This window comes from Pongo abelii, chromosome 7 (assembly GCF_028885655.2).
Source record: "Pongo abelii isolate AG06213 chromosome 7, NHGRI_mPonAbe1-v2.0_pri, whole genome shotgun sequence".
Classification (NCBI taxonomy): Eukaryota; Metazoa; Chordata; class Mammalia; order Primates; family Hominidae; genus Pongo; species Pongo abelii.
In genome coordinates this window covers 21170698-21187682 of record NC_071992.2, presented here as the reverse complement: position 1 = coordinate 21187682, position 16985 = coordinate 21170698, and the positions used below count along the sequence as shown (strand labels likewise).

At 41.8% G+C, this 16985-nt stretch overlaps 1 protein-coding gene across 4 annotated transcripts in view; it reads right to left on the bottom strand.

Moving 5' to 3' along the window:
- Positions 1-16985, bottom strand: part of SH2D4A (SH2 domain containing 4A) — an 82406-nt gene that overhangs the window by 31507 nt on the left and 33914 nt on the right. For 2 of the 4 annotated variants that reach the window (XM_024251461.3, XM_024251460.3), the window contains exons 5-6: positions 6695-6775; positions 2695-2806 (exon numbers count right to left, since the gene is read on the bottom strand). In XM_024251461.3, the coding sequence (XP_024107229.3) occupies positions 2695-2806; positions 6695-6775 (193 nt within the window). The remainder of the gene's footprint in view (positions 1-2694; positions 2807-6694; positions 6776-16985) is intronic. The other 2 variants (XM_054561293.2, XM_024251462.3) reach the window with 1 other exon arrangement.

Genomic DNA, 16985 nt, shown 5'->3' with positions numbered 1-16985 from the left:
GGTGAGAAGGCTCAGCATTGCACAACGGGCAGCAGCGCAGGTTCTCAGCAGTTTGTTGTCTGCTTATAATAAGGAACAATCATTATTAACACCTATGATCCAGGCCATTAGGTCTTGCCCAGCGTTCGCTGCAGGATTCCTCTCTACATACAGGACTGGGGGTTTTCTGAGAGGGAGAGAAAAGGAAGAGGAGGAAGAAGGGATGAGAGAGAAGTAGAGAAAGTGTGCAAGAATTTCCTGCAGTTGGCAAGACCAAGTGAGGATCCCCCGCCTGAGCATGGGTTCAAACTGGCAGGGGTGCTGAGTAATAAGAGGCATTTATCACCTCCTGCATAGACTCATGTTCAGATGCAGTGTGCCTGACTCACTAGCAAAGATCAGGACTACTCAGTGGCATGGGGCTGTGCATAGGGTGAAGGAGCAGAGAGCAGGACAAAATGAGAACCAGGACGACAGACAAAAAATTAAAGGGATGCTTAACCACAGGTAATTGTAGAACACATTAATACATAAAAGAGTACCCCAAGCCTGCCTTTTAATATTACAGTCACCAGTCACTTAATGAGAGGAATACATCCTGAGAAATGCATCATGAGGCAACTGTAACACAGGAGTATTTGTGTGTCTAAATACCTCCAACATAAGGCCGGGCACAGTGGCTCATACCTGTAATCTCCGCACGTTGGGAGGCCAAGGTCGGTGGGTCACCTGAGGTCAGGAGCTTGAGACTAGCCTGGCCAACATGGTGAAACCCAACTCTACTACAAATACAAAAAATTAGCTGGGCATGGTGGCAGGCGCCTGTAATCCTAGCTACTGGGGAGGCTGAGGCAGGAGAATCCCTTGAAACCAGGAGGCGGAGGTTGCAGTGAGCTGAGATCACACCATTGCACTCCAGCCTGGGTGACAAGAGCAAAACTCCATCTCAAAAAAAATAAAAATCATAAATACCCCCAACATAGCAAAGGTATAGTAAAAACATGGTATAGAGGACAAAAAAAATGGTGCCTCTCCATAAGGCACTTACCGTGAATGGAGCTTGCAGGACTGGAAGTTGCTCTGGGATAAGCCAGTGAGTGAGTGCTCAGCGAATGTTAAAACCTAGGACATTACTACACACTGATGTTGACTATGTAAACACTTCACACTTAGGCTACACTACATTTATAAAATTTATTTTAAAAATGTATGTGACCCATTATTTTGGGTTTATTATTATTATTATTATTTGGTTTTGTGTATGTGTGTGTCTGTGTTTTATTTATTTATTTTTTTTTTTGAGACTGAGTCTTTCTACATTGCCCAGGCTGAAGTGCAGTGGTACGATCTCGGCTCACTGCAACCTGCGCCTCCCTGGTTCAAGCAATTCTCCTACCTCAGCCTCCTGAGTAGCTGGGACTACAGGTGTACGCCACCACAACCAGCTAATTTTTGTATTTTTAGTAGAGATGGAGTTTCACCATGTTGCCCAGGCTGGTCTTGAACTCATGACCTGAAGTGATCCACCCACCTTGGCCTCCGAAAAGGCTGGGATGACAGGAGTGAGCCACAGTGCCTGGCCTAAAAAATATACGCGACCCATCGTTGACCAAAACATCATTATACAGTGCATGACTACTTTGTAAAAGAGAATTTTTTGTTGTAGCAATGAGACTCAAATGCAGAATGTAAAAATGATTTTTACTGAGTATATTTACACTTCAAGCATTATTGGTCAAATCCTGTCATACTTGACTTCAAAGAGACACACAAAATATTCCCTTATACTAGGATTTCACTGCATAGTACAAAGAGGCCACTGGATCTTGCAAATATTTTCATTTCACAGTAGTTGTCATTTAAATGGCATTGGTTGTAATGGGACTGCAGATCAATGTAGGATCTCAACATCCTGCGAATATAGCCATATCTGCTGTCTTCCTCAAGCTACCTCAGGATGATCTAGCAGTTCAGATTTCTCTGAGTCAGATGGAAACACTAATTCTTTCTCAAACCTAATTCTTCTAGCATTCTGGAGCATCCTCTCCTCTGCCTTCAGTTGCATGGGCTTATTCTTCTCCTATGAGTTTTCTCACCGGCTCTGCTCACTCAAGTAGGAGTCAGGGCTGGGTCACAGGCACGAGCGGGATGCTAACACATCTGGCCTGGTATTCCTGTGTGCTTCTGATTACAAAGTTAAAATGTATTCACTATCAAAAATTTAGGGGAAAAAAATCCAAAACACAATATTAAATTACAAGAAAAACATTCAAATAAATAATCTTGAATCTCACCTTTCCAAGAAAACTAATGTTTACATGTTATTATAACCTTCCAGTTCTTTTCCTTCAGATACTTAGACATTTCTAAATAGCGAAGCTTTTCATTCTATTTCATCCCCAAGCTAATGAGATGTAAACAGTCTAAGATCATTAAACACTCTTCCAAAACCTATTTTCCATAGCTGTATATCATGCTATTTGATAAATTACATCATAATTTTGGTGACACAGAAATGAATGGAGAACCAGTCTGCTGTTCAAAAGTAGCTTGTAAGCATTTGAGCAATAAGTTAGTAATAACATTTGAGTGGTAACTTACTGTGAACGTATCTCTCAACAACCCACATTAAGCGCTTTCTAGATTGATCACATTATTAAGTGAGAGAATCAGCTGACAGCCTGGAAGGTGCTATGGAGACCTCTGGGTACTCACGAGATGCCTGCCATTCCGAGTCTTCTTTCCAGCTCTTACAAATCTGCTTCGTTCTCTCTTCGTCTATTTGATTTATTTCTTCATCTTGTTTTTTCTTCATAGATTCTTTCTTCTGTTTAAAAACAAACAAAACAAAACAAAAACAAAACAAAATAAAACAAAAATGAACCTTGGTGAGCAAATCCAGCAGTTTCCTGAAGGACAGGGATACCCGGCACAGCTGATTTGTATCTAACTCTCTGGCCCATGAGGGAGGATCAAGTGTGGACTTCGCAGTCAGTAAGACCTGAAGCTGGACTGACCATTGCTAGCTAGTGTGTAACTCCAGGAGCGACAAATGAACCTCTCTTGGGCTGTTTCCCCATAAGAAAGATGAGAAAAAAATATTTCTTAGGGTTATATTGAGGATTAGATAATTTAAGAAGTTCCTGGCACAGTGTATAACATATAGTAAGAAAAAATATTCCTTTTCCTCAGACACAGTACTTAGCTGCTTCAAATTGACTTCCTGAAGAAGGATGTAAACACACTATTACATAGAACTAGCATCAACCTACTTTACGGTAGCTGACAGACTCCACAGAAGAAATGCATATTCCCAGAGCAATCTCAGCTGAATCTCTCCCCCCGAATCATGTGTCCCAAAATGTGGTACTTACTACATGATTTTAGGTGGTTCAAAATAAATATTATTTTTTTTAAGACAGAGCCTCACTCCATCGCCTAGGCTGGAGTACAGTGGTACAATCTCGGCTCACTGTAACCTCTGCCTCCCAGGTTCAAGCAATTCTCCTGCCTCAGCCTCCTGAGTAGCTGGGATTACAGGCACGTGCCATCACACTTGGGTAATTTTTGTATTTTTTGAAGAGACGGAGTTTCACCATGTTGGCCAGGCTGGTCTCGAACTTCTGACCTCAAGTGATCCACCGCCTCAGCCTCCCAAAGTGCTGTGATTACAGGCATGAGCCACCACACCCTGCCAGAATATGTATTTTTTTTGTTTCAAAAAAAAAAACAGAAAAATATTTTTCAAAAGCATCTTTTGAGAAGGTAAATATTCCTTTAAAATGTAAATATTCCTTTAAAATGAGAATTTGGTTTTTAAAACTTGCGGTAAAATTCCACATAACAAAATTTATCACCTTAACCATTTTTAAGTGTACTGTTTCCTGGCATTAAGAGCATTCAAGGGAAATCATTTTAAACAAAAGAGAAATGAACAAACCAAATCACTTAGACCTGAAAAGTACTTTGCTTATTTGGACACAACCTTCTGAGTGCTCACAAAAAGACTGAATTTACAGTTTGGTGGACTAATAAAAGCCTTGGTTAGCTAAGTAATAAAACAAACTGAAATGGCCAGGAAGGGCTGCCTGTACCCACCTCTCTATCACAAGTGACAAGCTTTTTTCTTTTGTGCTTTCCCATAGAAATGTAAAGACTTCCTTGCTGTTATGTCACCACAACATAAAGTATGAACATTAATGTTGTGAAACTTGTTTCTGATCGCTGTGGGCAGTCATAAGTCACAGTTCAAGTAATCATCATTCATAAATTGTGTTTCACTGCAGATGTAACTAAACTTCTGGGCATTTACTGTTTTCATTTTTTTTCCTTACATTGTTTTCCTGCCTAGAGCTAAGCTCCTTTTGTTTGCCAACATTTGAAAATCCAAAGGACAGCTTTGATGTTTGAAAGGACTGTTAAAATTTGCCATCCTTTGATTGAAGCTGTTTGCAGGCCCAAGATACACAAATGTGCTGCTAGCAATTTCTAAGCTTAAACAGAAAAAGCTTCAAAGTGGAGCTTTGTTCATGCTTCCACATGCATACGTGTTTATTTTTCAATGATTAGGAAACATATAGTGAAAACATCAAGCTATGATCATCACGGATATTGTTGCTGAGGATAAGCAAGAAATTTGGAACATGATTCTACCTAAGAGAAAATATTAATAATAACAGATGTAGTACTTGGTTGATGTTACTCAAATGTCTAACAGAGCTATATTTAATAAATCTACTCCTTTAATCTGCATGTAATTATGTACAGGCACAGTGGAAAAGAAGAAAAATTAACGAGTTTCACAGAGTAATAGCAGATGAGATCTGCTATTACCCATCTATATATGGACCTGACCACCGTATTTATTCAAGAAAGCTAGAAAACGTAAGGAACTTGTCCTGAGTCTCTCAAAGAATTTTACTTTTATCAAAATCTGTAATGGTTTACTTTCTCTATTCAGAAGACCATCATTTCCTTTTCAGCAGTGTTTTGCTCGAAGCATGTTGGTCCAGGACTCAGGACTGTGAGCCAGGCATGGGGAAATCCAGGTGATGGCTTGGAGTGGAGGGGCCGAGGGGCTGAGGCTAGATGCTAATCCAGAGACCCAGATGTGTGGTGTGAGCTGTGAAAATGTGCTCAGCTAACAGGACCAGAAAACAAGGCCACGCTGGGCCCATATAGAAAGCCGCTGGGCCCATACAGAAAGCCTCTTGTCCAGCCTGTTGATGGAAGCACTTAGAATGCCTCCCCACCAATTCCTTCATCAGAGCCTCACAACTGCCCCCAAAGCAGGATGCCTCTGTTTTATCACCTTTGTTATACAGAGAAGCTTAGCAAGCTGGCTCATTCATTCCCTCAAATGATCAGCCCTTTCCCGACCATGCCAAGTGAGGTCCTGCCTCTGTGTCTTTGACTTGCTGTTCCCTCTGCCTGGAAAAGACGTCCACATGGCTTAGACATCCACATTGCTCCCTCCCTCTTTCCTTCAGGTCTCTGCTCCAATACTGCCTTCCCAGAGTGGCCTTCTCTGACTATCTGTCCCATCCCAATTCCATCCTCCCAGGATTCTTCAGTTCTCTCATACTGCTTTATTTTCCTCTGCAGTGCTTAACAAGTGATTACCTGTCCTCACAGATATGTTTATCATCTCTCTCTCTCATGAAGAATATAAGCTCCCTGAGGGCAGGAATTTTATCTGATTTTTTTCATAAAATGTATCTTCAACTCCCATAACGGTGCCTAGTGTGTAGTAGACACTCAATAAATGTTGCTTGGATGAATATACGATCCTTTGTCTTCCTCAGCTGTCCCCATTTAAAATGACATAGCAAGATCTAAGCAGAATTAATGAAAATGTCCTTTAGATTCCCTATTGCTGCTGTTTTAGAAAGAAGTATGTATTGTATCAGCAGTATGCATACAGGACTACAGTTCCACAACTTCATCCTGATTTCTTGAAGTCTTAAAAACGCAAGTTCATGCATGTCCCTTCAGAGGAATCATGGAATTCATGGCATGGTCCACAGGAACACAGGTCCCTGGGCTGACCTCCACCACAGCCCGATCTCAGGAACCTTCTCTTCACAGGCTCACATCTTACGCTGCTGTTTCAGACTCTCTGTAGGTCAAATCCTACTACAGCTTCCAAGTACCAGTCTATGCGTCATTTATTTTGAGCAATTTATGACATGATAGCAAGCTCACACGATGGAGGAAGCAGGGCTTGGCCTGGAGGGAGAATGTCACATCTGGATGGATGTGACAGAGGGCTGAGTGCCAGAAGGGGTTCCAGGCATGGTGGATGTGGAGGACACAGCAGCTGCTTATCCTCAAGGGACAGGTTCAGAAACAATGAGCACAGAAGTAACTCTATCTGAATTCACTCTTTCTGCCAAGTGTAAAGCTCCATTTATCACTGTCTGAAATCAGTCTTCCCTCCATGTCTGCAGCAGCCTGGGATGCCGCCTCTATGTTAGATCTTCTGGGAGGAGTTTAGCTGATACATCTTGGCATCTGTTCTTTCCATGACATTCAACACTTCCCGAACTCCAGATAAACGGGTAAAGATGCAGAACAGTGTTTGCAGCTTTTAGGACAGATTTCCCATTCTGCTGCTTAATTTCATTTCTGCATGAGATTAATCAACTAATCTGTGAAACATTAGTGGAAATGCCTAGGTATGCAGCCCCCGGAGGACAGAAGGGAAGTCTTTTACCTGGTGAAATGCATATGCCTTCATACGATTGATTGAATCTGCCAACATTTGTTGAATATTTCTTGAAGAACTGGAGGGTGACTAAAAATTAAACGAAACACATTTATGGCATTTGGAGCTGCAGTGCAGTTTCATAAGATAATCTGTCAATGTTTCCCTGGTTTCAACATTCCCTTATGCTGCCCCCACCCCTACAGCTGGATGCACCCAAGGCTCCCACTGGCACCTGAGTTCCTGGGCCGATCCTGACTACAGCAACGGGCATGTGAATCCTCAGTATCCCCACTCAGTAGGGCTTACAAAGGAACTGTTGCCCAAGAGCCAGGAGCTGGTGGTTTGGTATATTTTGCTCCCATCTGGTTGGCCCTGGAGGGCCCTGGGGATCACTTCTAGACATCAACATTACCCCCTGTTTAAATTCTCTTCTTGCTTAATCTCTGCATACCCTGCTTTACTGCAGGCCAAAGAAATGCCTTCGTCTCCAGATTTAACTATATGAAGCCTTGCAGACATGCCTGGAGCACCAGTTTGGTGCCTGGGAGCCCTGTCCAGTTTCCCTGCCTGGCCCACACTTCTCCTCTTTTCCCGCCCTTGTCACCCAGTATCTATGTTTCTGCTGCTCTAGATGGATTTCCCGTGAGGCAACTTCCCCAGTGGGGTTCCCAGATTCGTCGCCTAAATTCCCTGGTGTCATTCCTGCCTGCCACAGGCCAACCCTCTGGCATCACAAGTATGCCAGCAAATCACAATGGGTGCTTCTTAAGACACAGGCCCCTATCAGTCCCTGGCTGGAGTGCAGAGCCTAAGCGAAGTCCCAACATGGGTAGTCACATGTCCTGAGTACCCAGATATACCTACCCACAACCCACATTACCACAAAGTATATGCCTTGTGTCTGAGTTCTTAATTTTGGCATAGATCGGAAATTGTCAGCAAAATTTCAGCAAAAGGTTGGTGCCACTATTCAGAAGGAGTACAGAGGATCATTACTACACCATGCAATAAACCAGTGGCTTTCTCAATCTTCCCCTTTTCTCACAGTGGCTGGCATGTGGCCACCCGACTATACCGCATTTCCCAAATGCCTTAGCAGTTGTCTCAACATAATGCAGGTGACAACAGGCATTTGCCATTTCTCCCCAGGCCCACTTAAAACCTCCTTCACACACTCCCCCAGGCCACTTCCACCTTCCTTTGGGGTGGAATGGTGATAGCAGTAGTGCTACTACTAAAGATAGCAGATATAGACTACAAAAGCCTGAGTCCCTGAATGACTGTGTGGAGCAGAGCCCTCCTGAACTAGAACACCTATTCTGGACTGTCAGAAGACAAATAAATAACTTGTATTGTATTTTTGGCCATGGCATTTGGGGACTATTTGCTTCAAAAGTTTAGCCTATCAACTGATAAAACTGGTCACAACAGTTGCTGGTGGCATGTTTCAAGCTCTCTGCTGAAGTTTTATAATTAATCATAGGTGGTGAGATTAACGCTAATTCCACTAATGAGCACTAATGCATACTGAAGACGTATTATGACCCGGCACCATCTTAGTGTCTTGGTATTATTTTTACTCCACACAACATCTGTGATGGATGGGCAACATAATGGGCAATTTTCAGATGAAGAAACCAAGTCTCAGACAAGTTGTGGAGCTTGCTCAGCACCAGACAGCTGGTTTGTGCCAGAGTTTATGCTTTTTCCACTATGTTGACACTGTAGTGATAAGAAAATGAGATGCGGGTCAACAGATATCTAATGCTTATTACTTGGCAAACTAATGAATCCTGTAGGTTTCACAATTGCTACTTACCATATTCTCATTTTTTTTCTTATTTTAATATTATAAAAGTATACTTTGCTGCTCTGCATCTAAACTTAGAACAGTAATCAGTTCCTCTATTTGGGAACAGAGTGAACTGTTCCCACAAGTTTCATGTAAGCACGTCTGCTCAAAAGTCCAAGATGACTTTTAAAATCTCGGAGTGCATTTCCACCACCAGGAATGAGAGCTTTAAAAACAGGCCCACTCTCCCTTTCTTTGATGATATAAGATCTTTGGGGCACCGTTTTGCAAAAAGGATCAGTCTTAAATTAGGAGGCAGGTAACCCTTCTTTCTGAATACTCCCGCAAGTATTGCAGAGAATGTTTCAAATATGCTATGTTTGTTACTTGGCAAACTAATGAATCCTGTACGTTTCACAATTGCTACTTATCATACTTTCATTTTTTTCTCATTTTAATATTATAAAAGGCTACTTCGCTGCTCTACATCTAAAATAGAACAGATGTAGAGCAGCTGTTGCAGAATCAGACAGATCTGGACTTATGAAACTGGAGTTCTGGACCAAGGTTTTGTCAGCAGCACGTTTGCTGTTCTTAGTCTTTGAGCTTTGAAACACACTCTTAGTTGCTTCCTGAATTAGCATTAGGCTAATAGGCATCTGATGGTTATCTTCTAATCCATGTATTCAAAAGTGTTGTCTATTTTGTCAGTTTCCCTTCAATCTCCCGCCAATTACTATCATCTGCATTGGGTACAGTGCTTTGAACACAATGCATGAGTTATCCTCCATCTCTCAGTTATTCCTTCAACCAAACAGTTCATCTCATGTACACATGAACAAGATATTTTTACTACTTGCTTTCTTTAAATTATCTTACATTTTTTCCTATCATCATTGTATACCTTTTCTTACTAGTACTTTCAACATGCTCACTGCCTTTGCATTTGTCAGATCTGACGCGGTTATGAATTATGTTATTAAAATAATATGAAGCACAGACACATGCTCCAGACAGTATGCATGGAAGTGATGCCACTTGGCACTAAAGTGACTGCGATGGCCACCAACACCATCCACTCATGGTAGTTGGAGTTGATTGATGATCTTTCTTTTCTTTGAAATTTTAGGTTTTGTCTTTAGTATACCAAAACTCACAAGCTTGTTCTTGAGTAGAAGAATTTTAGCATAAAAACTCATTATGCCCACGCGCGGTGGCTCACACCTGTAATCCCAGCACTTTGAGAGGCCAAGTCAGGCGGATCACCTGAGGTCAGGAGTTTGAGACCAGCCTGGCCAACATGGTGAAATCCCGTCTCTACTAAAAATACAAAAATTAGGTGGCATGGTGGTACATGGTGGCACATGCCTGTAATCCCAGTTATTCGGGAGGCTGAGACAGAAGAATCATTTGGACCTGGGAGGCAGAGGTTACAGTGAGCTGAGACCGTGCCACTGCACTCTAGCCTGGGTGACTGTGAGACTCCGTGTCAAAAAAAAAAAAAAAAAAAAAAAAATTAGTTGAACAACCACTCCAGAGATGAATCCTTCGATTTAAACACTTCTATTCAATGTGTCTAAAACATACTGTAAGCTCTAAAGCTATTCACACATACTAAGAACCACATTTATAAAAATTCTACTTTTCAAGGTGAACCAAGATTTTGCCATTATTCTAAAGGGTTAAAATAACATGAAAAACTTAAAACTTGAAGAAAGCAGGCTCATTTAGATACACTTACACGTTCTACAAATCCATGAAATGCACAACAAGGAACAGACTGAAAATAGTGGGATCCAAAAGGTATTTCCATTATTAAAAAAAAAAAACAAAAAACAGCTAGAGGCCAGGTGTGGTGGCTCACGCCTGTAATCCCAGCACTTTAGGAGGCTGAGGTGGGCAGATCACAAGGTCAAGAGATCCAGACCATCCTGGCCAACATGGTGAAACCCCATCTCTACTAAAAATACAAAAATTAGCCGGGCGTGGTGACACATACCTGTAGTCCCCAGCTACTCGGGAGGCTGAGGCAAGAGAATTGCTTGACCCCAGGAGGCAGAGGATGCAGTGAGCTAAGATTGTGCCACTGTACTCCAGCCTAGGTGACAGAGTGAGACTCTGTCTCAAAAAAAAAAAAAAAAAAAAAAAAAGCTAGATGATTAATGGGCTCAAAAGAGATGATTTATGACGGCAATATCAGAGCAATACCACTGCCTCTTTGAAGCACTCCTACAGGCAGGATGAAGAGGCTTTTCAAAGAGGGTACCATGCCCTCTCTGAAGCTTCCATATGCTGCTGTGACCCAGGAAATACACTCTTTAGTTATCTCTATACCAAAAAAGGGAAGAAAATGACCCTCCTACCTGTATAATTTTTGCTTATAAAGCACTTTGAAGTCTAATACATCATTTGACCTTCATATTAGGTGTCAAAATAGGCCTTATCCCTTTACCAAAGAGGTAAGGTGACCTGTTTTGTTGGTCGTGGTGTTTTTGTTCTTGAGACAGAGTCTTGCTCTGTTCCCAGGCTGGAGTGCGGTGGCATGATCAGGGCTCACTGCAGCCTCAACTTCCTGGGCTCAAGTGATCCTCCCACCTCAGTCCCCCAAAGTAGCTGGGACTACAAGCGTGCACTACCACACCTGGCTAATTTTTTTTTAATTTTAGTAGAGACAAGGTCTCACTATGTTGCCCAGGCTGGTTTCAAACTCTTGAGCTCAAGTGATGCTCCCACCTCAGCCTCCCAAAGTGCTGAGATGATTGGTGTGAGCCGCCACACCTGGCCTAAGTTGACCTGTTAATAGGTAGGAGGACAGGGACCCAAATGCATGTCATCTCCACGTCTGAAGCTTGCTCCTTCCTCAAGGTCTCCAAGAGAGAACGTATGTATGCTCTTACGCATAACAGCCACTGCGCATCATCCATCTGCCACATTACAGAAATTCTTACAGCTGCTGGAGCTCTATGAGCAGAGTTAAAGCAATCTTATCTGCCTCATATCTGCTCTATTTAAACATAAAAACTGCCATGAATATTTATGCAAAAGCTTCCAAAAGAGAAAAACTGAAAGCTAATAACATCAGAAGCTAGTGGACTTCCTGCAGACATCAAGTCAGAATAACCCTCTGTAATCAGTGAAGCTCCCAAATGGATCTGGGAGTGTACCCCATCTGATTGGCCAAAGGATAGTATGAAAAATAATAACTACAGTTAAACTTAGAAGTATGGCATTTCAAATCTAAATAAGCAACTGGGTTACAAAATGATGCTGCTCACAACATCAGTATTACATAGTTACAAAATATGCTTCCCCCAGAGTCTGTCTTTCATATGAGAAGAATTATTCTAATTATGTTCACTTTTCAAACTGGTTTGAGAAACAGTTGATTCTGGCTTCTAACTTAATATTCCCTTTGTTTATAAGTAGGGTTATAGGCCAGAGGCGGTGGCTCGGGCCTGTAATCCCAGCACTTTGGAAAGCTGAGGCAGGCGAATCACCTGAGATCAGGAGTTCAAGACCAGCCTGGCCAACATGGTGAAACCCCATCTCTATGAAAGTACAAAAATTAGCCAGACATGATGGTGGGTGCCTGTAATCCCAGCTGCTCAGGAGGCTGAGGCAGAAGAATCACTTGAACCCGAGAGGCAGAGGTTGCAGTGAGCCAAGATCTCACCACTGCACTCCAGCCTGGGCGACAGAGTAAGACTCCATCTCAAAATAATAATAATAATAATAATAATAATAATAATAATGGTAGGGTTGTACAGTCAAACAAATGCCAAGTATCTTTAATTCCAAATAAACCAGAAAGCTCCAACAAACAGAACATTGTCAGGACTCAATTTTTATGGTAAAGATGAAAATGAAGAATTAATAGCATAAAATCAGAGTTTATTTTTGTTTTTTTGTTTTTGTTTTGTTTTGTTTTGTTTTTGAGACAGAGTCTTGCTCCGTCACCCAGGCTGGAATACAGTGGTGTGATCTCAGCTCACTGCAAGCTCTGCCTCCTGGGTTCACACCATTCTCCTGCCTCAGCCTCCAGAGTAGCTGAGACTACAGGCGCCTGCCACCATGCCAGGCTAATTTTTTGTGTTTTTAATAGAGACAGGGTTTCACCGTTTTAGCCAGGATGGTCTCCATCTCCTGACCTCGGATCCACCCGCCTCGGCCTCCCAAAATGCTGGGATTACAGGCATGAGCCACTGCGCCCAGCCGAGATCTAGTTTCACTATTAATCAAGATAGAATGAATTCAAATACTCTGAGAAATCAGTGGTCTATAACTCACCCATTTTGCCAACCAGGTCATTGAAATAATCAGATCATCCTCTTCTCAGCCATTTTAAACAAAAAGGCAATTTCCCAATGATGACTATAATATTAAGTTTCTGAGCATACTGGGATTTAGCTTTTTGCTTCTAAAATAACAGGAGAGGCAGAATAATGGAACTCTGCTTCAATAAAGTTATAAAGAATAATAATAGAGACAGGAGAGATTTTCCTAAGGCCAAGTAGACTAACAAGATGAAAAGCGGGACAGTAAATTTTATTGCTAAAAATATGGTACAAACTCCTTGTAGAGTGATTTTACTGACACATGAATTAGGACAATGGAAACCCGAGCAAATCTTTTCCTTATTTTTCTAATATTGTTCCAAGCAAAATCCATGCACAGAGACTACTTAATACCCCGACTTGAAAGTACAGCAGACTCTAATATGATGTGAGATTTGATGGCACATGTTTCACTAAACATTGTCGGCTGCTGCGGTGGCTCAGGCCTGTAATCCCAGCACTTTGGGAGGCCCAGTCAGAAGATCATTTGCACCCAGGAGTTTGAGACCAGCCTGGGCAACATGGTGAAACCCTGTCTTTACAGAAAATACAAAAGTTAGCTGGGCATAGTTGTGCGCACCTGTAGTTCCAGCTACTCGGGAGGCGAAGGTGGGAGGATCACCTGAGCCTGGGGAGGTCAGGGCTACAGTGAGCCAAGATCTCACCACTGCATTCCAGCCTGGGAGACAGAGTAATGCTCTGTCTCAAAAACAAAACAAAACAATAAAGAACAACAACAACTAAAAACATTGTCTTTGGTATCCGAGTTTATTTTGAGCATGTTAGAGCACAGAACGTAAGTCATGTTAGACGAACAATAGCTCACTCCTATTACACCATCCCCTAAAACACCATTAAGCAAGGAACAACAGAAATGGGCAGGAACATCTTTGGAAAATGCAGTGATGCAGAGCTGGTGCAGGTTGCTTGGGCAAAGCATTCACATGTGAGGGAGTTTCAAAGGCCACTCTTACATTCTCATCCAGGGAGACGCCTGAAATAGGATCCATAAAGAAGCAAAAGACAAGCAAGAGAAATAAAGGAATTGTGAAATATAAAGTGTAAGCATAAAATAATAAAGGATTGTTGAGAAAATATTCAGAATCTTAAAAACATGATTAAAAAAACATGATTGATACAGGAAGTCCTGATGAAATGGAACATAAAACTTAACTACAAATAATAATAGAAAAATAATAGGCTGGGCACAGTGGCTCACGCCTATAATCCCAGCACTTTGGGAGGCCAAGGTGGGCAGGTCACTTGAGGTCAGGAGTTTGAGACCAGCCTGGCCAACATGGTAAAGCCCCGTTTCTACTAAAAATACAAAAGTTAGCTGGGCATGGTGATGGGCACCTGTAATCCCAGCTACTCAGGAGGCTGAGGCAGGAGAATCGCTTGAACACTGGAGGTAGAGAGCGAGACTCTATCTCAAGAAATAATAATAACAATAATAGAAAACAATATTCATATCATATGTAATGCTTTACAAAACACTTTTATGTATATTATTTTATTTGATTCTCACATTAACCCCATGGCACGTAGCTATTTTAATGTCCATATTATGGACTGGGAAACTTAGCCTCAGAGAGGTTGAACAACTGACCTTGAAGTGGTCAACAAATCTCCTGACTCAGGAATCTAGCATACTACTTTTAATGAGTTCAATAAGTGAATCAATGCTAATATCTCCCGCAATGCAGCTGTACATTATGAAGTTGGTAACCAAATTGAGTAAACCCTTAAGACGAGAAATCTGTTTTTCTCTTTTCTAATTTATATCAAGCTTTTTATTTTAGAAATTTTGATTATTTGTTTGCTTTTAAAAAGCACAACAGCTTAAGTGAATTTTAAGGTGCTAGCATTTTGTGATTCTGTCTTATATAAGACTTTATTCTACAAATTAGCTACCATGAAATTCTATTACAGTTACACAGAAACTACTTGGGTAATTGTGTAGCCCTCTGATTAGGGCTCCACTCTTGAATTAATAAGATATGCACAATTAATTACTTATCTGTTTTTACCTGGTATGTCCAGTGCTTTATTTCTCACAAAACTTATATTGAAATGCTTCCTTCATGTATACTAGAATGGAATATACATCAAGGCAAATGACTCCTAGCTTGGAATAGGATTATTCCCCTTTTATCTCTTTATCCGATTCAATCCTCAAAATTCTAGCTTGTGTTTCTGAAGCACATGATCTCTATTTACCATGGTGGTCCTTGTTCTAAGGTGTGAACCCCCTTGCCTTCCAGAGACTGACAATGTGGCTGTCTGCAGTCAGAACCAGGCAATGCCACACTGGTTCTGCTAACCCCAGGAACGAGGTATCCACTCTGCAGCAGGCTTCTCAACCCAGCCTACTCACCAAGCTCGGTACTCACCTCTGCTTAAATCACCTTAAAGTGTTATTTTGCTAATACTGCTTTTCACTCTTAACCTGAAGCCCAAGTGACAGAAAACCGAAAGCTTTTGTTGCTATGCAATAACACTTTGAGATGAATGAGAATCCTAGAAATAATTCAGCATATTCTTTTCTATTCTTTCAAAGACTTGTTCTGATCTCAGTAACTCTCTTCTGAATCTCTCCTTTAAAAAGGCAAACCACTGAAGTCCAGTTTTACAGAACTGCTCATTTCAGAGTGGACAGCACTCTTAGTTCGAAAGAAAGGTATAGAAGAAGGAAAATCTAAGTGGAAGTTTCATATTATATCTTAAAATCATTTTACAGGTTGCTACTTAACTGCTCTCTACTCATGGAAACATAACACTATGAGTTACAATAACACTTAAAACTGTAAGTGAACTGTAATCCCAACACTTTGGGAGGCAGGGGCAAGAGGATCACTTGAGTCCAGAAGTTCAAGAGCAGCCTGGGCAACATGGTGAAACCCCTGTCTCTACAAGGAATAAAAAAATTAGCTGGGCATGGGAGCATGCATCTGTAGTCCAAGCTTCTCGGGAGGCTGAGGAAGGAGGATCACCTGAGCCCTGGAGTTTGAGGCTGTAGTGAGTCATTATTGCATCGTGGCACTCCAGCCTGGGTGACACAGCAAGATCCTGTTTCTAAAAATACACACACACACATGCACACAAAAATTGAAAACCACCATAGTTTCAGTGTCAAGTTTGCAACTAAAATGTACGTTTTAGTGGCATGTTTTTGTGATCATTAGTTGTTATAGAAAAATGACAGACTTAAAAACAGGTATCAGAGCGTTGGGGCAGTGTGGAAAGCGTGCATACGTGTGTTGTGTGCGCATGCATGCATGCAATGTGTGGCATGTGTGTGCCTGTGTGGTGGAGGTGGAGAAGTAAGAGGCCTCATCTGTAACTCCACCTGGTTAAAGAATATGTCACAGGAAAGACTTTTGTTCAAGGCTTTTTAATCTGCCAGCTACAAGGTCTTCTTTTTGTGTGTGTGTAATGCTTTGAATCCCAGATGCTTGGTTCTAATATTTTTTATCTCCTGTTTTGCAGTGTGGCCCACTCTGAAGGCCATTTCTGTAAAAATAATGAAGAATTCTCTGGAGATAAAATCTAAAAGTGAGCAGATATAGTTTTATTCAAAGTCCCCTTCAGGATCAAGGACAGTCGGTACTGATTAATGAGTTCTAAGCCTGCAAATTATATATAAGCGGAGAAACACAGAGAAGCTTATCTTTCACTTGGCAGAGTCTGCCATTCTCCCAACGACATGCAGAACAGCTCTGAATGGGGGCGGGGACATCACTGCATTCAGATGGCTGTCCATGTACAGGGTCTCTAAGGGTCTCTTCAGCTGCAGGGGACTCGCAGTTCATACCCAAACTCCCCTAGGTAGGGTGAGTCTGTTCACACAGTACGCCACTGTCTTTTTCTCTGAGTCCCATTAACTCCCCATTACATTCATCTTTGCCTGAGAATGGCGTCTGCTCTGAACCTGCATGTCTCAAAACGTGGCAGGAGGACAGAGAAACCCAGCTATTCCCCAGCACCTCCAGTTCAGTGTAGGCACCCAGTAACCCTGTGTGTTCGCTGTGATCCACAGAGAACCACAACACTGACTCAGTATTAAGCAGAGCATCACTTCAGAGGTTCCTCAGCTGCATCACCACTGCCAAAAAATAAGGACAAGCCAGCTATTTTGCAGAAGGCAACAGGTTTGCAGAATAAAAACCAT